The 23,806-nt window shown below is 37.6% G+C and overlaps 1 protein-coding gene across 1 annotated transcript in view; it reads right to left on the bottom strand.

Moving 5' to 3' along the window:
• Window positions 1-23,806, bottom strand: part of LOC150092814 (uncharacterized) — a 740,966-nt gene that overhangs the window by 520,541 nt on the left and 196,619 nt on the right. Inside the window, exon 6 of the mRNA XM_090414287.1 lies at window positions 19,929-20,029. Within this exon, the coding sequence (XP_090270413.1) occupies window positions 19,929-20,029 (101 nt within the window). The remainder of the gene's footprint in view (window positions 1-19,928; window positions 20,030-23,806) is intronic.

The raw sequence follows: 23,806 nt of genomic DNA, 5'->3' as shown, positions 1-23,806 counted from the left end.
GGAAAAGACTGTTCCACAATACAGCAGTTGCAAGGATGAAAGAAGAAGAAAAGAAACTTGTTCTGTTTGTTTCAAGGTGCACTGTGAAGGGATGTTGAGCAGCACCTGCAAAATGTTCCAACAAGCTTAGTACTAAGTTGGGGAATTATTGATGTTATTTCCGATAAGCATTCCCACGGAAATATTTGTAGAATATACCTATTACAGAAACCAAACATCTATGTGAAAGTGAGAGGGGGGGGAGGGAGTGGGATAGTAAGAGATGGATCATTAATAAGTCTACTTATTCGCCTCTGTATTGAGTCAAGCATTTTGAGGGAGCTTTTAGGGGCACCACCCCATATGTGAGAGCAGTATTCAATAACTGGGCGGATTTGTGATTTGTATAATGTTAACAGCTGTTCAGGGGTGAGGTAACGTCTTGAGCGAAAGAGAAATCCTAGTTTTTTTGAAGCTGAGGATGCAATGGTTATGAGATGTTTATGCCAGGAGAGGTTTGATGTCAGGATAATTCCAAGAAGAGAAATCTCAAATTGCCTGGAAATTTGGGTATCGTCAAAAAGAATACTGGGAAAAAATGGTTCATTTTTATGAGAAATAGGACAAAACTGGGTTCTATTAGCATTGAAATTGATGAGGTTATCTGAACCCCACTGGAGGATAGCTCGAAGATCAGAATTGAGGATGGTGATGATTGATGTTCTGTAGGTTGAGATGAGTTGTGTAGAGTAAGTTTTATCAAATGAAACAGAGGAGTACAATGTGCTGTAGTCTGCAAAACTGTATATTGGATTGGAGGTCAACTGAAGTTTCTCATTGATATATACCAGAAAGAGGGTTGGTGAGAGGAAAGAACCTTGTGGAACCCAGAGGTTAGTTGAATGTTGAGAGGATAAGAAGCCATCCACCATCACACACACACAGTGTGTCCAGACAGAAAATTGGCAATCCAACTACAGAAGTCCTGAGACAGACCAAATGATGGTAGTTTGCTTAGTAAGCCTTTGTACCAGATCCAATCAAAAGCTTTAGCGATATCAAGTGCAACCACTTGAGATTCGCCAAACTTCTCCATGGCATTTGTCCAGAGATGGGTGACATAAGTGAGCAGATCTCCTGTTGATCAGAAGCAATAGTCATCTTGGGAATGGGTTGAATTTAGGCCAGTTTCCAGGTTGTGGAATAGATACCAGTGGAGTAAGAGAGTTATATATAGGTGACATAGGAGTTAGTTCTGATGCACAAACTTTCAGGACAATTGGAGAAATGCCATCAGGGCCAGGAGACTTTTTTGTGTCTAATTTGAACAGTATATTTCTGATCTCTTCCTGGCAAAATGATATAGGGGGCATTGTATGTTGGGCATCTGGGTTGGGGACATTTACCATTGTCAGTTATGCATGCATTGGAAGTCAAGTGTGAAGCCAGGAGATTGGCTTTTTCTGTGGGTGATGGTGCAATAGAGCCATCTGAGTATGATAGGAGTGGGCATAGTGTTGGGCAGAAGTTATGGCCAATTGCTTTGCCGAGAGACCAAAAGGCTTGGCTGCCATATGAGCAGGCTGCTACTTTCCTGCTTTTTGCTCTTTAGAACTCTGTTTTGAAAACAGTGATTTTTCTTTTTTTGCATCTATTTCAGGCTTCAGTATAAGCTCTAAAGGAGGATGGGGTTCTTGATTTGAGCCAGTTATGGTAAATTTGGTTTTTCATTTGTACAGTCTTGGCACATCTTTTGGAGAGCCAGGGTTCAGTTAGGGAATGGAAGTTCAGAGTAGTGGGGAATGTATGTCTCCATGCTGGTGAGGATTACTTTGGTGATAAGTTGGGTGCATATGTTTGAGTTGGAAGGCCAGAAGCAATAGTCCAACCATGGAAATGTGGCACAGAAGTTGCAGAGGCTGTCCTCCCACTTGGCACTGTTATAATGCCAAACTACTCTTTCAAGTGACTGTGTAAGCGTTGTTGCATGGGGGGAGGAGATGAGCACTAGATTGTGGAAGAGATGTAGAGTGTTTGGGGAGTGGTTCAGGTTATCTGGTATTCTGGTTAGCATCTGAACAAGTTGTGTAAGGTTGTTAGTGACAGCAAATGTTTTGGCATCTCTGGCTGCAAGATCTGTACAACTGGAGGAGTAAAGCCAGCTGGTGTTGTGGACATTTAAAATCTCCTAGGAGGATAATTTTTCTGTTGGGAAAGTGGGACTGGAAAAAATAAATTTTTAAGGAGAGGAAATTGAAGAGCTCAGATTGGTTCGTTGCATTGGGGGGAGCAATAAAGGCAGCAAATGAATTTGACTGAGTGGAGAAGGGATACTTTCAACCAAAGAAGGTCAAAGTGGGTGATTCTAGGTTGGGTGCTCTCTGGCAAGGTATATCAGAGCAGATGTATGCACAGACACCACCCTTGGGTCAAAAGGAGTTAAAGAGTGTGTGGTTTGGAAGGTTGAGATAAATACCACTGGGGGGGTGGAGGTGAGATTTGAGTTTCTGCAAGAAAGATTAGGTAAGATTTGGTAGACAAAAAGTAGTACTGGACACTATTAAGGTTGGAGTTTAGGCAACGGATGTTAGTGGATATGCAAGGTTCTGTGAGGCATATATTTGACTGCAAGGGTCTTGCACATTTCCTATGCAGTGCCTACATACTGGTCTCAATAGTGACTACTAGTGGTGTCACTTGATTTTTGCACCAATCGATGATTCGACTGGTGTCTCCATTTTGACGTTTTCTTCAAGTTCTCTTCAAAGATGGCATCCTTGTTCCCTCTGTGCAAATATTAGTCTCTGTGCGAATATTGCAAATATTCTGTGCAATCACAGAATTGCACATACGTCCTCAAGAGCACGTATGTGCAACTGAGGGCAAGTGTCTTTGAACTTGTTATTGATCACTATTATTAATTTAGATGTGCTTGTGATTGCATTTGAGAAGATGCTCAGGTCAAACAGCTTTTCACTTTAAGACAAAGTTAAGAAGTCATGTTTGACAGATAAGCTGGTCTCAATAGTGACTACTAGTGGTGTCACTTGATTTTTGCACCAATCGATGATTCGACTGGTGTCTCCATTTTGACGTTTTTCTTCAAGTTCTCTTCAAAGATGGCATCCTTGTTCCCTCTGTGCAAATATTAGGTCTGGTTGAGCACGTATGTGCAATTGAGGGCAAGTGTCTTTGAACTTGTTATTGATCACTATTATTAATTTAGATGTGCTTGTGATTGCATTTGAGAAGAGGCTCAGGTCAAACAGCTTTTCACTTTAAGACAAAGTTAAGAAGTCATGTTTGACAGATAAGCTTAGGTGTTGACGATCATCATCATCATCATCAAATTCCTGCCATGTACCCTCAAGGGGTGTACAGGATATGATAGTACTACATGAAAAAAATTACATCAATATTAATTTCCTATCTATAATTTTCCTCCAAATCAGTCTGTTACTTGTCAAGACTCCAACATTATCAGATCTTATATTTCTATCGTCTAAAGCATTTTGTACCGTATCAATCCACCTATATCTTGGTCTTCCTCTGGGTCGTTTTGCTGCCAACCTGGCAGAGAACACTTGTTTTGCTAATCTTTCCTCGCCCATTCTGTTTAAGTGACCATACCACCTAAGATTAGCTCTGCTAACGCATTCCTGGATGCTGACAATGTCAAGTTCTTTCCTAATATCCTCGTTTTTAATATGATATTGCCATTGATGCCATCTGTTCATGCCTATAATCTTTCTCAGGATTCTCATATCTGTGGTCTCTAGTCTTTGGTCAAGTGTTTTACTTCTGACCCAGCTCTCAGATCCATAAGTTAAAATTGGTTTGAACACTGTCTTGTACACAGCTAATTTAGTGTTCCGACTGATTTCTCTCTTATTCCATATGAATTTATTCAATTGACTTCCCACCATACCAGCTTTGCTGATTCTGTTGTCTATTTCTATATTTAATTTACCATCTTCAGTAAAAATCGTGCCTAAATAGATGAAATGTTTTACTTGTTCCACAGGTTCTCCATTCACAACACAGTTGACATTTTCAATGATTCTGCCTATACTAAATTGAATAGCTGTTGTAATAGATATGGTATGAAGGTCAGCAATAAAAAGACAAAGACTGACCTTCATACCATATCTATTACAACAGCTATTCAATTTAGTCAGAGAATCTTGCAGACTTATTTAGAAGTATAACATCATCCGCATAAAGCAAAGAGCTGACATTAACATCTCCAATTTTGATATCATATTTAATACCACTTTCCTTCATAATGTGATCCATATAGATAATGAATAACAGAGGGGATAATGTACATCCTTGTCTCACACCAGATTTAACATTAAACCATCTTCCTGTACTTCCTTCAATTCTAACGGCTGACTTACAACTCAAATAAAGACTAAATATTGCTTGATATAATGCCCCATTGACACCATATAACTGAAGCGTATTGAATAGCTTCTCTCTTGGCACCTTGTCATATGCCTTTTCCAGATCGACAAAACTTAAATACAGATCTTTGTTATATTCCCATGCTCTCTCGACTATTTGTCGTAAAGTGAAGTTCTGATCCTCACAGCCTCTATTTGGCCTGAATCCAGCTTGTTCTTCACCAAGCTTTTCTTCCACAATTCTACTCAACCGTTTCTCAAGTATACTTGCATAGATCTTGCCAGGAACACTCAGTAGGGAAATACCTCTGTAATTCTCACATGCAGTTTTATTTCCCTTTTTATATATGGGTAGTATGAGAGCTCTACTCCAATCATTGGGAATTCGTCCCTCTGTCCAGGCTTTCTGAACTATGCAGTGCAGCCACTGTAAGACTCTTATACCACCATACTTCAGCATTTCTGGTCGAATATCATCTACTCCTGCTGCCTTTCTACATTTCAAGCCTATGATGGCTTTTTCTACTTCTAGTATGGATATGTATTTCTGACTGCATGCCTGGTCAGTGTTTTTTACCACTGTGCTGTCATCACTGCTTGTTTCATTTAGCAGTTTTTCAAAGTAATTACTCCATACTTCAAGGATATCTTTTTCTCCTGTTTTCATGTCACCTTTATCATCTCTAACTCCTTTTACAGCACTCCACTCTTTCCTCCATTCTTAAGCTTCTTCAACAACCTCCAGAATATTTTGCCACCTTCTTGATATTTATTTTCTATATTCTTGCCAAAGTCCTCCCATGACTTTTGTTTAGCTAGTTTTACACAGTGTTTAGCATTCTTGCATTTGTCTCTATATTCTCTAAGAGCACAAGCTGACTAATTTGACAGGAACTTTTGGTATGCTTTCTTCTTTTCCTTCACTGCCTCTTTAACTTCCTGTGTCCACCAGGGAGTTCTGATTTTTTTATCCTTACAGATAACCTCACCACATGCCTCTCTGGCAGAATCAGTCAATGTTTTCTTCAGAGTTTGCCACTGAATCTCCAAGGTTTGATTCCTGTCCTCAAACTCTTTCGTTTTTTCTTCAATAATCTTTGTGTATTTTAGCCTACAGTTCACATCTGAGAGCTGCTCAACTTTTATTCGCTTTAAAACTTTCTTACATGTTATTCTTTTCAATATGAAATTCAATTTTATCCTGCTCAAGACTAAATAGTGATCACTTCCAATTTCAAATCCTCTGTACACTCTGGTGTCCTGCACCAGGGAGAAAACATCACTATCAACAATAACATAGTCAATGAGACTTTTCTTATTCCTAGCCTCTTCTCTCCATGTGAATTTGTGCACATTTTTATGTTGGAACATGGTGTTAGTAATAACCAGTCCATGTCCTGAGCAGAAATCCAACAGATATTTGCCATTATTATTAGCTTTGCTCTTTTCTCCAAATTTTCCCAAAATATTTTTGTATGTCTCACAATCATTTCCTACTCTGCTATTTAGATTCCCAACAAGGACCAACTTTTCATTTTTCATTGTATCAGTTGCTTTTTCTAAAGCCTCAAAAAATTCCTCCACTTCTACCTTAGTAGAACCTTCTGTGGGACCATAGGCACAAATAAGTCTCATTGTCCAGTTCCCCATTCTCATATTTGCCCACATTACTCTACTTGAGACTGACTGCCATTCAAGAAGATTAGCCTCATATTTTGTGTTGAATACTATGGCTACTCCTTCTTTTCCTTGATTGTCATTGCCTGAATATAACATTTTGTATTTATTGCTCAGAAAGATCTCACCAGTTTTGGTCTTTTTTGTTTCAGTCACCCCTATTATGTCGATCTGGTACTTATCTAATTCCTCAGCTAGGTCCATTTCTTTGCCATTCAGGCTTCTTACGTTGATAGTACCGATCTTTAACTCTGGTGATGTTGAGTTGGGGTTTATTTTCAGATTTGTTCCAGTAGCTGACTTTTCGCTGTTCGCCCTGGTTTCCTGGCGAAAACAATGGGGGCCTTGTTTAACCGGGCGACGCCCCAGCCGGCATGAAATTTTGTCATGTTGTACCATCATTCTATATTTTGGTTTAACAAATAAGAATACAATTTGGTCGGCTAAATCCCAAATTGCCAGCCCATCCTCGTCCGTTCAGTATCCAAGTAGATACCCAAGAGGGTGCACCACGAGAAGGTGAGGATTGGACATTAGGTCAGAAGCCCTGGTCGGTTCTCCGCATTCCTTTAAAGGCTATGTGGAGGTCTCCTCTCAGTTATACAGCTTTGACCCTTTAGCACCCCCGTGTGTTGACGATTATTCATGACTTATTGTTAATTGTATTAACAACACCAAACTAACTATTTTATAACAACCTGTTAAAAATAGTTTGTTTGGTGTTGTTAATACCATTAAAAATAAGTCATTCAGAAGTCATGGATGGGAATACAAGAAGGATATGTATTTGGGTTTTGTAGATCTGGTAAAAACATATAACAAGGTGACAAGAGGGAAAACTTTTCAAACTGCTACAATTACATGGAATAAATAGAACTTAATACAGAGTCTATGATTAAGTTGCAAATTAGTAGTTAGAATTGAAAAGGATACAGGAAGGTAGTTTGATGTACAATTAGATGTAAGACAAGGGTATTATACTCTATCTCTATTCTTATTCATCATCTATGTGGATCAAATTATGAAAGAAAGTAGCATGAAACCTGATATCAGAATCCTAGATATAAAACATAACTCCGCTTTATGCAGATGATAATGTACTCCTAAACAAATTAAGTGCAAGTTATCAGGATTCTTTAACTAAACTGAAATATGGCCAGAAAGAAATAAAAAAAAAACAAAGCTACAAAAATAGACAAGAAGATGTAAAACCAACTGCAATCTCAATGGAGAACTTATGTTCTCCATTTAGTAGTTTAGTTAGTAAAACAAGTAAAATATTTCAGCTATTTAGAATAATTTTTAATGAAGATGGAAAATTAAATATGGAAACAAACAATACAATAATCAAATCTGGTAACTGTTAAATCTTGAATGAAAGAGAATTTATAATATATTACCTTTCATTCAGATTTAACAAGTACCTAAATTCGATGTAATACTTGTATATAAATAAAAGGAAATTGAATGTAAATGAAATGATAATAACATCCCTGATCTGAAACTTGCTGAATATTGTATTGTCAAATGTCTTATGTAAAAAAAAAAAAAAAAAGGGGGGGGAGCAATTTAGGAATGGGTGAAGTATGTGTTAGTATGCAAACATTAGACTAAAATCCCAGATGAGATAAGAAGATTAAATCATGACCTGAGGCCATCACGTACGCAAAGGTCTACATTGCATGGGGGGGTTTCCTATGGATGAGAACGAGAAGCGTCAGAACAGAGTGCAGAGGAATTGAGGTGCCATGTGAAGGTCATTGAGGGAGTATATAGTTTTTTGCGACACAAAAATGAGGCTTTTGCCTTGTGGTTTTTGCCTCTGATCTGTTCCAGTTGTTCCCGGAGAAAGCAAGTTCCACCAGTGAGGTCGGGGTGAGATGAGAGAGAGAGAGAGAGAGCGGCTATGCAATCAAGTAGAATGCCAATGTGCGTATAAGTCTCGGCATAGGCTGAGAAAGAAATGCAGAACCTCGTGGACCAACATCGGCAGCAGTGCTTCGTGAACATCGTAGGCAGTGAATCGTGATCGTATTCGCATATCTACCATCCAAAAGCAAGAACCTAAGGAATGTATCAGCCAGGTGACCTCGTCGAAAAGGGACCAGATGAAGAAAATGCGAGCCATATAATTCCAATTGATGATGGCAAGTATAAGCCAGTGAGATCCCGACACCTCGGTAAAGTAAGGCCTTTTCAAAATTTTGTATACAAAGAAAGTTAGATTGTGATTGTAAAAGGGACTAATTAGAATTGTGATTTATGAAGTGTTGTAGGACTTCAGGAGTTGAACCATGAATAGGGAATGATTGATCTGAGTCAGAAAACTAGGAAAAGTGCAGCGTGAAAATATTTTAGTTTGTCATTGTCGGGTAGTTCTTGAACCATTAATTGTGTGAAAATAATCTAGGAGTGTTAAGTACTTAGAAGGCCATCCCATTTTAATAGTATTAAATAACATTTCATGTTGTAAGGGAACTAGAATGTCCATGTTACGTCGAGTTATCTTATTTTTCCTTTCATACCAACATTAGTTAAGTTAGTGTCTATGAAGATAATTGTAACTTGCTTTATTAGTAATGAATAAATTTTTTCTTGTCAAATAACCAAATAACCTGCCTGATCACTAATCTCAATGCACCACTCATAAAGAGAACCTATGTGTAAAAATATTGGGGATAGTCACGACTGCAGTGCGAAATAAGAATATATTAGATTATTGTGTTTAGAAATAGAGAAGGAAGTGATACAGGATCGTGAGTCATACCAGGTGTTTGCTCTTAGATAAAGAATTTTCTCTTATCTATAAAATTTTGGTGGCACAGCGTAAACAAATAAATTTTCTGAAATTTGAAACAGGGTTAACACTAGTATTCTAACAAAGAAATTGGCTCTAGCCAGACACATTTTCTTTGTCTATTAAGTTTTGCACATGTGGGCAATACACTAATAGCAGCCAAGAGTTATAAGTAATAATAAGGGTAGAGTCTGTAAGAATTGTATAGGACAAAATGATGGAGTTGAGGAAATAACAAGTAAAAAATAAAAATAATACAACATAAGCCAAGATTTAAGGAAAGGATATAAGATCATAGAGGAGTAAACATAATCAACAAATAAATTTATACTCATTATACATCTTATATATATATATAGAAATTTTACATAACTGATATGAAATAAGAGAAAATAGTGTTGAAAACAATTTTAAGTTATGGATTTGAGAGCTGGATTAGAAATAAAATAGTTGATCAAAAAGCAGAGACAACAGATAAGAATGTTCTGAGTAAAAATTAGCAGTGACCATATGGCATCATTAGCATCAATAGTACAACCATATTAAAAATGAAGATATTAGGAAGGAACTCTTGACATTGTTAGCATTAAAAACATGCATGAGCAGAATTAATCTAAGATGGTATCGTAACTTAAACAGAAGGGGAAAGAAAAGGTTGGAAAAACAGTTGCTTAATGCTAAGATGGCAGGGAAAAGATTCAGAGAAAGATGAAGATCTGCATTGAATGATGTAATCAGAAGTGCCCTAAAGGACAGAAAGAAGATCTGACAATACTGGAGTATTGACAAGTGCAGACTAATTTAGAGGAAAATTATTAAAAGGGAATTAGTAATAATGTTAAATTGATTGTGTAGCGTTGTCATAGTATCCTATGACATCCTATTCAGGAAATTGATGATGATTATGATGTTATTTGTCAGGTTTGAATACTGTCAGACCTCATATTAGGGTGTTGAGGCTAGCTGGTGAAAGGACGTACTGTCGGAGAGCTCCTGAAAGATTTGTGATTTTTGTTGATTTATTAATATTTTGTTAGATTTAATTGTGTAATTTTAGTATATTATGGTAGTTTTATTAGTGTAGTTAGTGTACTAAAGTGTTTTATAACATAATCTATGTCAGGAAGTCGCCGCTAGAGGGATTCGTAGTGTGTGGTGTTCGTGAAAGCTCCTAATAAGATAAGCATTATTTTCAGTTATCGTTGATAAATTTACTTTAATATTGCTTAGTTTTGTTTGTCTTGCTTTGTTAGTGCGTCTGTTTGTGTGTTTATAATTTATAATTTGATAAAATACGTTACTAGTATGGCTCCAGTACGAAGGAAAATGGCGGCCAGTAATGATGGTTCGCCATCTTCTTTCAAGAACGGTAATGTAAAGGAGATGATTCAGTGTAGTATCTGCAAAATGTATGCTTTGCGGAGCAGTCAGAGTGTGGTTAGATGATAATAAAGGAGTGAATGTGTGTAGAAAATGTAGGGAGAATGAGGAATTGAAGTGTATTTTGGATCGTGAGTGTGATATTTTTGTCAAACTTCAGAATGAAGAAAATAGGGATATGACAAGAAAAGGCGAGGTTGTACCAGAGAATTGTGAGAGTGTGAATGTAGAAAGTGTGAATGATAGTATTAATGGTTTTACAGAGAATAAAAAAGATGAGATAGATGCAATGAGTGAGATCGCGTTGTTGAATGGTGCGATACAAAGGGCAAAACAGTAGCTAGAGCGTATGAGCAAAAGTCGACTGAATGAACCAGCCAATAATAAAAAGTATGACAGGAAAAATAGGCATATGAGTGTGAACATGAACAAAATGAAGGATAGAGTGCTGTATGGAGACTTGTTAGTACGAGGTGTGTTAGTAGAGAATTTGACAAAATCGTACCAACCTGGTGCGACCATAAAGGATGTAACTGAGTCTACTAGAGAGCAAAAGGAAAGGGTGAAAGAAATGATTGTTGTGGCAGGTACAAATGATTTGAAAGGAGATAAAATGGAAATGATAGATGACCTGAATGAATTGTTTGAGGCAGCAAAAGAAAAGAATAAGAGAGTTAGAATGATTAGTCTTTTGCCATGGTATGACAGTGAAATGTTTAAAAGGAGGGCCATAATTGCGAATGACTTTATGCGTGGGTTATGTATGACGAGTGGTGTGGAATTTGTGGATGTGTGGAGTGAGTTCGATGGGCGAAAGGAATATAAGATGGATGGCTTGCATTTGAATGGTTACGGTGTAAGGAGACTTGAGAAAGTGTTGCTGAATGTAGTGGATGTGCAAATTCAGGGAAACTAGATTTATTAAGGGGGGGGTAGATATACAGTCCTTAGGGAGGCAGTTGAATGTATGAATGAATATAATATGCCCGAGCGAATAAGGACAACAAATCAGAGTGGGATAGTTAATATAAGGCATCAAGGTAGGGTTGGGGCTAATGGGGGTCTTAAATTCATGTACACTAATGCTAGGAGTATTAGGAACAAGAAGGAAGAGTTTTTGGCCATGGTTGCCACTTCCAGACCACAGGTTATTGGTATTAGTGAATCATGGCTGACTGTAGATGATATAGCTAGTGGGATTGAATGTGATGGGTATAGTGTGTTCAGGAATGACCAGGAGAATAAAATGGAGGGAGGAGTATTGTTGATGATAGCTGATGAGCTACAGCCAAGGAGAATAGAAGTTGAATTGCAGGATAGAGAAAAGAGCACATTTGAGGCCATTTGGTGTGAGATTGTGGCTAGCAGAACTAAATATACAATTGGGTGCTGCTATAGACCAGGTGATGGAAAAGATGGGGTGACAGTTTGCACAAGCAAATAGAAGAAATGAGTGGAAGGAGGATAATTATTATGGGAGATTTCAACTATGGTTGCATTGATTGGAGTGAGGAGAGGACACATGGGAGGAAGGAATTGGAGTTTATGCGGTTATTAAGGGATAACTATCTGCGACAGCATGTAATGATAAATACTAGGGGTCAGAGAGTGCTTGACCTAGTAATTACATCTGAGGATTTGGCTGTAACAAATATGACCACATTGCCACCAATTGGTGAGAGTGATCACAGGGTTTTGACTTGGGAGGTGGCTAAAGGTGGGGAATTTTCAATGAATACAGGGTACATGTGGAATTATCGGGCTGGAAAGTATGACAAGCTTAGGAGTTTGATTAGTTCAGTGCCATGGCATGTACAACTGCAAGGACTAGAGGTTGATAGTGCATGGGAGGCAGTTACGAAGTGCTTGCATGAAGCAATGGCTGACTGTATACCTAGAGTCCGGATATTAAATCAAGTAGGGGTTAAATGGATGAATAACACCATTAAGCTTGAGCTGCAAAAAAAGAAACAACTATGGAGGGAATTTAAGGAGAAAGGTGACCGGCAGGCACATGAACGGTATAAAGCACAGGCCAGAAGGGTAATAACAAGTGTGGTAAGAAAAGCAAAAAAGGATTACGAAAGAACATTGGCCATGCAGGCTAAAGAGAATCCGAAACAGTTTTTTAGATATGTAGCAAGTAAAAGGAAAAATGTACATGGCAGAATGATTTTAAAGAATGCCGATGGTAGGGAGGTAACTGAATCAGTTGTTATAGTTGAGTTACTGAGTGAGCACTTTGCAAGTATATATCATCCAGGTGGTGACATTGCAGAAACGAATAAACCAGTACATTATACGGGAATTGTGGTGAATGAAGTGGAGGTGAGTAGTCTATTGCATAACCTCAATGTCAATACATTCGTGGGATTGGATTGGATGGTATACCAGCTCATGTCGTACGAGAAGCAGCTAAAGAATTGTCAGTACCATTGACCATTTTGTTTAATTTGAGTCTCGGGTCTGGGTTAGTCCCGAGGGGGTGGAAAGAGGGGAAAATAGTTCCACTGCATAAAGGTGGTTCCAAGACTGCTGTTGTAAATTACAGACCAATTAGCATATCAGGAATCATTGTCAAGGTCTTAGAGAAATTAGTCAAGAAAAGAATACAGGATTGGATAGATGAAAATGGGATATTGTATGGGGGACAACATGGTTTTGTGAAGGGTAGATCATGCCTCAGTAACTTGCTCACGTTTTATAACACAGTGACGGCTGAACTGGATAGGGGTAATGGGTTTACAGTGATACTACTGGACCTTGCCAAGGCCTTTGACAGGATACCACATGGGACCCTAATCAGTAAACTGGAGCAGATGGGGATAGATATAGGGTTGGTGAGATGGATAGGAGGGTGGTTGAAGGAGAGATACCAGAGAGTGGTTTATGCAGGAGTGGAGTCTAAAAGACGGCTTGTGACTAGTGGTGTGCTGCAGGGCTCTGTTCTTGGACCACTGCTTTTCAATTTGTTCATCAATGATATAGGAAAGGATTTGAGAGGAAGTGTTCACTTGTTTGCTGATGATGCAAAGTTGGGTAGAGCAATTGTGAGTGCACAGGATGTCAAAATTTTACAGGATGATTTGGATAGATTAGAGGACTGGGCTAGGAAAAATGGATGTCAATTTAATGTGGCAAAGTGTAAGGTTATGCACTTTGGGGTGAAAAGAATAGCAGCAGTATATCGCATTGGTGGAACCATACTCCAGGAGATTGATGAGGCCAGGGATTTGGGAGTGTTGGTGGATAAGGAATTGAAGTTTAGGGGGCACATTGCAAAAGTGACTAAATTAGCTCATCAAATCACTTGGCTTCTGAAAAATATTTTAACATGCAGAGACAAACAAGTTGTTGTTCCTCTGTATCAAGCCTTGATAAGACCCCATCTGGACTACTGTGCCCAGTTATGGGCACCAGGGTTTCTTCGTGATGGGGAGGAACTGGAGAGGATCCAAAGACGAGTGACCAAGATGATAGAAGGATAGAAGGTCTGTGGAATGAACCTTATGAAGTTTAGGGGGCACATTGCAAAAGTGACTAAATTAGCTCATCAAATCACTTGGCTTCTGAAAAATACTTTAACATGCAGAGACAAACAAGTTGTTGTTCCTCTGTATCAAGCCTTGATAAGACCCCATCTGGACTACTGTGCCCAGTTATGGGCACCAGGGTTTCTTCATGATGGGGAGGAACTGGAGAGGATCCAAAGATGAGTGACCAAGATGATAGAAGGATAGAAGGTCTGTGGAATGAACCTTATGAAAATAGGTTGAAGAGTTGTGGGTTGCAGAGATTGGACGATAGGCGAAGGAGGGGTGATATGATTGAGACATTCAAATTACTGAAGGGTTTCTATAAGATTGATCCAGAAGATATTTTTGAAAATATGACAGGTGGTGGGAGGACTAGGGGCCATGCATGGAAGCTGGGCAAGAGTGTGGTTGACAAGGGAGTTAGAGCTAGGTTTTTTACTTGGAGAGTGGTGAATGAGTGGAATAAGCTTCCAGAGTCTGTTGTGGGTGCTACGACCGTGAATGAGTTCAAGGCAAGGTATGATAGATACTGTGTCAATGTCGAATAGTTATTCTTGACATGATGTTAGGGCCTCCTTCGATGAGTCTGTCGACTCCTTGGAGTTGCCCAGAACAACAATAATAATAATAATAAATTTCAGTCTCTCTAAAGCATTATTCACTGTATCTATCCACCTGTATTTTGCTCCTTCTCTAGGTTTTTTTCTGCCATCTGGGCAGCAAACAATTTTGTTTGCTGCTAAACTTTTCCCTTCTACTCTGTTCAATGGACCTTAAATCAGTCCTGCTTATGCATTCTTGAATACCTATAATGTCAAGTTTCATGCAGAGATATTTTCTGAAACTATATGTTTCATGTCACTTTTTGTGTTCTCCAACTTTACAGACCAAACTAGAGAAGGTCCTATCTGTAACAAAAGTGACATGAACAAAATTATGGTCAGACTTGGAAAGAGGCAAATAGGACCTTCTCCCAGTCATTCATAGCCTGATATCCTATGTCATTACAACAGTGTCAACTGGGATAACCTTCAGGACTTCTACTCATTTCCATAGTGTGATTATTGCTTCTGATCCTGGCACTACAACAGTATCAACTGGGATAACCTTCAGGACTTTTACTCATTTCCATAGTTTGATTATTGCTTCTGATCCTACATCTACTCTGTAATCTAATAATAGAAATAATTCTCACTGGGATAAGTGCTTTTATTCCCTACCCCACTCAAAATCCTCAACAAAATTCAACTTACACCCAATGTTTCCAGTCAAAAACTCCAGCTTCACACTAAGCGTACATTACAACTATGTGGTGAGAGGCTAGGCCAGTAAGGGCCAAATGCACTAAGCTTATCTCTTGTCCTAATGGTAGTTGTACTTTCTGGCCACTTGCCAAGGGATGCAACTTCTGTTTGTCCATGTTTCCACCTCTCTCACATCCTGATAGTACAATGGCAACATCTCCCAAAGTAAAGACAGACCTCTTGGCATCAATTTTTCTCCATTTGTCGCATAGATGACCCAGACAGAACTCTTCCTACCATTCCACAAACTATCTACAGTATGCCTTAATTTATTGCAAAAATGTGGTTTATTATTACAATTGTACAACTTAATTGTTAACCCCTTCAACATATTCCCCTCCTCTATCTATACACTGTTGCATATGAATTTTCCATTGTTTGAAGCAGTTCTGCAAGTCATCAGATGTTATCTGCTACAGTAGTGCTGCCGTTTTCTCCTTTACCTCATCCACTGACTGAAAATGGGTGCCCTTCAATTCGGATTTCAACTTTAGAAAAAGGTAAAAGTTGCACGGAGTTAAGTCCAGTGAGTAAGGTGGATGGTCCAACACTGGGATCTTCTTATCAGCCAGATACTGCTTTACAGACAGTGTACTGTGGGCTGAGCACTGTCCTGATGGAGAATCCAAGCACTGTTCTTCCACAGATCAGGTCTCTTCTTCCTCACTCGTTCTCTCAGCTTGGCCAGAACCTCAAGGTAATAATATTGGTTAACTGTCTGACCCTCTGGTACCCATTCAACCATTATCATGCCATTGATATAAAAAAAAAAAAAAAAAACGATCAGCATGGCCTTCAGTTTTGATTTGCTCATTCTTGCTTTTTTCATTCCCGGTGACGTGGGAATTTTCCAGTGCATCAATTGTCTCTTTGTTTCTGGATTCTGGAAAATTCACGTCTCATCACATGTGATGATTTTCTCCTGCAAGTCTGCATTGAAGGGCACCCATTTTCAGTCAATGGATGAGGTAAAGGAGAAAATGGCAGTGCTACTGAAGCAGATAACACCTGATGACTTGTAGCACTGCTTCCAACAATGGAAAATTCATATGCAAGTGTGTGTAGATAGAGGAGGGGAGTATGTTGAAGGGGATATCAATAAGTTGTACAATTGTAATAATAAATCACATTTTTGCAACCAGTATTTAATAGCCACACATCATATGATTGAGACATTTAAGTTGGTAATGGGTTGTTACCGGGTTAATGTGAAAGAAAAAAAAGGGGAATTCCCATGAAAGCTGTATAAGGAAAGTGTGAGCATGGAGTGTGATTGATGAGTGGAATGCAATGGCTGACAATGTGGTGAATGCAAATGTATTGAATGAGTTTAAAGTACAGTTTGATGGACTTTTTGTGTAACAGTGTGTACCTCCCACAATAAGTCTTTGACTCCATGGAGGTCTAGTGTTAATAATAATAATAATAATAATAGCCAGATCAAATTAAACTGCTTGATCAGAGGAGGTGCCAATTCCCTTGCATATTTTCATGATACCCATGCTGATATGTCATCTAATCCCATGGCTGTTTTTACATTGAGGATTGAGGTTCTGCAATATCAGAAGCACCTCCAATTCATCTACCTCTATTCTTCTATCAGTCAATACTACATTTGGCATTGGAATATCTCCACCTGGATGGTACATGCTTGCAAAATTGCAAAACTCAGTAACTCCACTATTTCATTTGCTTCTGGCATGTTCCTGCCACCAACACTCATTAAAGTCATCCTTCCACAGCCATTCTTCCTTTTATTTGCCACACTCGTTGAATGAACTAATTGGGATTTCTTTTAGCTTCATCTCATAATTAACTTTGGTCTTCCTTACCAGTAATATGAGTACATGTTACACTTCTTGCCTATGCCTTGTGCTGGCTATGAGTATGCTAATCACTTTTTTCTTTATATTCCCTCCACAACTTTTCTTTTTCTGCAACTCCTGTTTAATGATGCTGTTCATCCATTACCTGATTTATCCTCCTGTATGTACACTGAGGTTGAATTTGGGATATTTTACTTGTAATGGCAAACTATGCAAAATGAAGACATTGCCATGTGCTCCTCACTATTTAAAACTCTAGCTAACTGTTATTTAAAACTTTTAAAAGAAAAAATGTCTGCTGTAAATTGCAAACCCTATCTCTGGATCCATTATATCAATGACATTTCTAGCATGCAGAAAAATATATAGCAAGAATTAGATGTCTTCCTAAAGAGAATTAATGCCTTACAGCCCAGAATTAAATTCACCCTAGAAAAATAATCAAATGGTACTTAATCATTTCTAAATGTTCCTATTAAATAAAAAGCAAATGGCTCTATCACCATGCTATACCGCAAACTTAATTTCTCTTGCTGCTATACTCACATCATCATCACATCATCCTTTATCAAATCAATGCTATCAAAAGTTTTGCCTGTTCTTCAAAAGCATCTCTTCAGCAAGAAATCTGTACTGTTATTATTATTATTATTATTATTATTATTATTATTAACCTCCTCTCTCTCGACAGTTACAAACCAAAAATCATACACAAAATTAACTGTTTTTTCTTCTAATTCTGAGAGAAGAAATGACTTACATAGGCTTCCCACTCCATATATTAAAGGTGCCTCTGAATTTTTTTTCTCATTTACTTCAGAAATTTCAGCTTGTAGTCATATACAAACTTATCAACCAAACATATTAACCAACTACTTTGACCTTCTCCAAAAGACAAAGTGCACACCTTGTTGCTTCCTGAGGCCAATCAAACCTCTTGCAAATGTAACTTATCCTACTGTGGATCTATTACCATTCTATTGCAAAATATATTTCTGAACATCGATCTTACATGAAATTAAGTAAATGTCACAAGTCAGGCCTTGCAGACTATTAATAACACTAGCCACGGGATTCTTTGGAATGATGTAATATTTCTACACAGAAGCATCTACAAATTCAATTTTTTTTTTTTAAAGAAAGTGGCAAAATCCTTCTTCAGTGTCTCAGTGTCTCAACTTCAGCCTCAATGATGGACCACACACAACACACATTAGTTTCTAAGAATGTAACACACTATGATCTAGCATTTATGCATCTAAATATGAAAAGATAACCATTATTCACAGCAAGTAAATCATGGTATTTGAATTTCCATTATTAAGATGATGGTTTGCAAGACACAAATTGAAACATTTGTAATTATGTTATAAGTTGTTAATTAAAAAAAAACAAAACACTGAACTGGCTTCCTATTCAGATTCCTTCCATTTTCTTATTTTGTGTTGTGTCGTTGGGAATTACAGCCAAAGCAACTTAAGCTACAATGCCAGTATGTTTGTTAATGCATGTGCATTTCTGACCAATATGCCCATTTTGTGAGGTGAAAAACCTTACAAGAAGGAAATATCATTCACCTCTAACAAGTTCTATAGGTTTACAACCTATAGAACTTGTTTGCTTTTTTTTTTTGTTTTTTTTTGACAGCTAAAATAACTAATGTATCAGAAATCTGAATTTGATATCATGTGAGAAATTTCATTCTAGTAAATTTAGAGCATCCTCCCGAGGTATGCTGGTAAACAGTGGAGAAACATCTAGACTAATTTTGAGATCAATACCTGCAGGACAAAGATCAGAAAGCATGTTTTTGAAAGATGCTGTTGATGTAAAGTGTAGATCTGTCTACAAAAGCAGACAATAATATAGATGATTTTTTCACAAAATGATAGCTGGGATAACCATGCAATCCATAACAGGGTCTCAAAGAAATGACTCTCCAAACTGCAGGAAGGTAATACATCCTTTGGACAGGGATATCTAAACTGTGTTCTCAAAGTGATCCACAGAGAGCAAGATCTTGAATGTAGCTGAATAATTTGTTCTTTAAGTGCTATATATAAAAAGTGGCTATCTCAATAGTCTGCTATGTGTATGTGCGTCAGCTGCACATGTTTTCCTATCCAGTATATCTATTCTAAAGGAATAGGAAGGGGATGAGATCCTCAATTTTTAGGGAGGAAAAAAAAAGGACTCCATTTCTTTCCAACTGAAAAGCATGGCTTCTGACTGCACTTTGGTGCTAATAATATTGTTAATACTAAATTTAACATCTGCATTCTTGGAAATAAAAGGTGAAAATTCATAGCTAACACAAAATTCAACTAATGGTGGATAGTAGCATTTCACTGGGTTCCATCCAGAAGTCCTTTGAATATTACTTTATAACAACTTGTATCAATGATTTGACATCCTTGCATTTTTATTTTATTTAAATGATAACTGCATATATAAAAAGATTGTGAACCTATAGAACATTAGTATTAGTATGCTAACCCTATTGTATTAAGATAACCATGGTTGATAGCAGAATTATTTAACCTGTAGTCTAACCATGGTGGGCTTCAAGTTAAATAATTCAGAAAACCAACCTGCTCTAGAGACCAAACATTGTACTTTTTTTTAATGCTACTTCTGAAGTCCAAGGAGAGTGGTAGTCTCACACTAGGTAAAGAAATTCCTCTACAACCTACGGCATTCACAAACATCCATGCACACTGAAATTTGAAACTATAGCACCAGGCCATCTCTAGGATCTGTATTATTATTATTTTTTCTTAATCTAAGCATATTTAATGTTTAATATCTTACAAATGGAGTTCTCAAATAAAAAAAAAAATTGACATTATCATCATCATCATCATCATCATTTCCTTGATATGCACCCTCAAAAAGTACAGAGAATATAGTAATCATTTCATATACGATAATTTTATGATAATATATTAAGATATGATAATATAATTTTTCAATGAATATTGATCTGTAAAAGAAAAAGGAAGAAAGAGCCACTTCTTAAATACCTTAAAAGCAAACTTTCTGGAAATCTTGTCATCTGCAGTGCAAGGATTGATCTTATAACTTGGAAGAAGAATTGAGCCCAAAATCTTTTCTTCTTCTGGTCCTAAAAAAACAAAAAACAAAATTAATACCTCTAAGGTAAAATATCAGCAATTTAGTAACTTTGAGGACTCACTCATGAATGACATAATGCCTACTGTCTACAGAATTTTAAACTCTTTCCTATCTCAGCCAAGAAATTACATATAAATAAATAAATGTATAAATAAACCTAATGTTATGACAAGTGCGATTATCATAATTATCAGGAAAAATCAGGATCACACCAAACGACGTGAGTTAACACTGGTCATCGTGTGTTAGATCAGTGGCAGCTCGTACATAAGCACTGCGACAGTGCAGCACCCCCAAGGAAAAAATGAAAAAATTAAATTTTGTCTGCACAGCTTATGTTTTGACATTGATTGAATAGCTAATAATTGGAATTGTTCAATTAACGCTTTAGATTACGAAACAAATGCACTGCGATCTAACGCCGATATTCGTTTGTGCTTGTCATTGCACGTTACATCATTAGATACACTGCCGCTTGGAAAGTGTATCATAAGCTTGCACACATTATTTCTGTGAGATATGAAACGTTTATTGGTGCGTGTTTGTTCATGGTGAACTATTTTTTGTAAATCTTATTTTATTTTGTTAAAATAAGATATAATTATTTATTTATTATAGATACAAGGCTGAATTATGATGAGTGTCACTGTTGAAAATATGAAAAGAATTATATTTTTTCAATTATCATTACACGAAACAAATGCACTGCGATCTAACGCTCATATTCGTTTGCGTTTGTCATTGCTATTGATACAAAACTTTTATTATTGGTGTTTGTTCATGGTGAGGATGAAATATTTTTAATAAAGCAATTTTTATTATGTAAATTTATTTATTAATAAATTCGTTACTGATTAAGAAAAAAGAGTTTTTTTTTATATGCAGCACCCCCCCCCTCCACTTAAAATTTTCGCCGGCCGCCACTGGTTTAGATAAACTTCTTAGGTGATATTACCATAAATTCATTGTTTTTGTTAGCACCTTATACAACATGGAAATGAAAGCAAATCATTGCATAGGTCAGCACAAAGACAAATAAAGTAAACAGCACAGATTTTTCAAAAATGGTATGGTGCCAAGAATGTAGTATGCATGTGTGGGAAGATATTGTGGGTAGGAAATGAGATAATATGATGGACCATGAGGCTTGCTTAAACAAGAGTTTAAATATGAGTAGCGAACATGCTGTAGTAATTGACATGGCAGTTGAAGATTGTGCGAATGTTCAGAGTGTGTGTGGAAGTGATTGGGAGGAAAACAGCTCAAATGGTGATGAAGAGGGCGATAATAATGTTGAAAAAGAGACTTCTTCAAGGTCAGTACGGGTAATTTCGTTGCCAGTGGTAAGCGTCATACGAGTATATTCGTAGTTGGCTTGTGATGCTCATATACCAACTACGGGTATACTCGTAGTTGGCAGCGAATGTGTTAAGCATAAAAAATAAAGTACATTTGAGGAAGTACAAGATAAATAATGGTAATAAGTCACATGAAGAATATAAAGAACAAGTCAGGAGAGTGACTCAGTTAGTAAGGAAAACAAAAGCAGAAATTGGCAAATCAGGCTAAGAAAAACCCTAGAGAGTTTTTTAGATATGTGGCAAGTAGAAGGAAGAATGATCATGGAAAGATGAAGTTAAGGGATGAAAGTGGTAGAATGGTAACTGCTGCAGAAGACATTGTTGAGGTATTCAGTGATCAATTTATAAGGGTGTTTCATCTTGATCAGGGTGAAATCATGAAGAACTTAAGTGTAGAGGACATAGGAGAGGATAGCTTAATTGTGAGTGAGCAGGAGGTATTTGAGGAAATAAATAACCTTGATGTTAATAAGGTGATAGGATTTGATGACATATCACCACACATCTTAAGGGAATGTTCAAGGGAACTGGCAGTGGCATTGGCATGCCTGTTTAATAAGAGTTTTGTAACAGCACAAGTTCCAAGGGAGTAGAAGGAAGGTAAAAATGCTCCACTGCATAAAGGCAGTGATAAGACTGTAGCTTCAAATTATAGGCCGGTCTGTATATCTGGAGTTGTGATGAAGATCTTGGAGATATTGGTGAGAAGTGGGATACAGAAATGGGTTGATAACAGCAGTATTCTCTGTGATTATCAGCAATGGTTTGTTAAGAGGAGATCATGTTTCACTAACTTACTTATGTACTATAACAAGGTGACAAATACCTTGGACAAGGGAGATGCATATACAGTAGTGCACTTAGATTTTGCAAAGGCTTTTGATAGACTGCCACAACTGAAACAGATGGGATTGGATAACAGACTTCTGTGTTGGATCAGTGACTGGCTGTCAGATAGGTACAGAAGTCTGTTATCCAATCCCATCTGTTTCAATTTATTTAAGAGCTTGTCATGTAGCAGTCTATCAAAAGCCTTTGCAAAATCCAAGTACACTACTGTACATGCATCTCCCTTGTCCAAGGTGCAGTATCTCAAAAGAGAAAGGTTACCAGTGGTGTGCCGCAGGGGTCGGTTTTGGGGCTGTTGTTGTTCAATTTGTATGTTAATGATATTGGGTTGGGTTTAACTAGTGATATCCAGCTGTTTGCGGATGATGCAAACTGGGGAGAGCAATGCACAGTCAGGCTGATGTTAATGCCTTACAAGAGGACTTGAATAGATTGCATGAATGGGCAGGTAAGTGGAACTGTCAGTTCAATGTTGCCAAGTGTAAGGTTTTTAGATTTGGTAAACAACGATGGGATGCAAAGTATACACTTGGTGGGGAAACTTTAACAGATGTAGAGGAGATGAGAGATCTAGGAGTGATGGTGCACAAAGACCTGAAATTCAGGAGCCACACTGCACAAGTTTGTGAAGACATCGCATCGTATAATGGCAATGATGCAGAGAACCCTGACATGCAGAAATAGAGAGGTTATGATTCCATTGTATAAGACCTTGGTCAGGCCTCATATGGATTATTGTGCACAGATTTGGTCGCCAGGTTTTCATGGTGATGAATATGTTGGAAAGGATACAGAGAAGATTCACAAAGGTAGTCAGTGGTCTTTGAAATATGGAGTACGAAGACAGATTGAGAGAATGAAAGTTGCAAAGCCTCGTGAATAGGAGGAAGAGGGGGGGGGATAAGATTGAGACAAATAAGCTGGTCAGGGGTTGTTATCAGGTAGACATGGAAGAGATTTTTCATAGAATGGGAGAGGTGAGTAGAACAAGAGGCCATTGTTGGAAACTGTATAAGGAGGGTATGAGCAAAGGAGTGAGAAGCGGGTTCTCTGCATGGAGAGTGGTTGGTGAGTGGAATGCATTGCCTGAGTGTGTTGTGGATGTGGACACATTGAATCAGTTTAAGACACAGTTCGATGAGCATTGTATGCAATAGTGAATACCTCCCACTGAGTCTCTGACATCATGGAGATAAAATGTTAATAACAATAATAATAATAAATAATGATATTCAAGAGCTATCTGCTAGAAGTAATGCCTAAATGTATTCCAAAAGTTAAATAAAGTGGGTGTGAAATGGATGAATGAAGAATCAAGCATGAATGAAGAATTAAGCATGCAATACAGAGAAAAAAGGCATTATGTATGCAGCATAAGAGTAATAATCAACTCCATGAGGAATACAAAGAAGAGGCAAGGAAGGTGACAGATAGATGTAGCAAAAATTCAGTATGAGCAATTAACTATAGAAGCCAAAAAAAAAAAAATCCTAGGGAGTTCTTTTGGTATGTAGCCAGCAAAAATAAGAATGATTATGATAAGATAGTACTGTTTG

This window comes from Typopeltis vanoorti, chromosome 25 (genome assembly GCF_054136105.1).
Source record: "Typopeltis vanoorti isolate ZY-2024b chromosome 25, IOZ_Tvanoo_1.0, whole genome shotgun sequence".
Classification (NCBI taxonomy): domain Eukaryota; kingdom Metazoa; phylum Arthropoda; class Arachnida; order Uropygi; family Thelyphonidae; genus Typopeltis; species Typopeltis vanoorti.
This window is presented reverse-complemented; position numbering and strand designations above follow the sequence as displayed.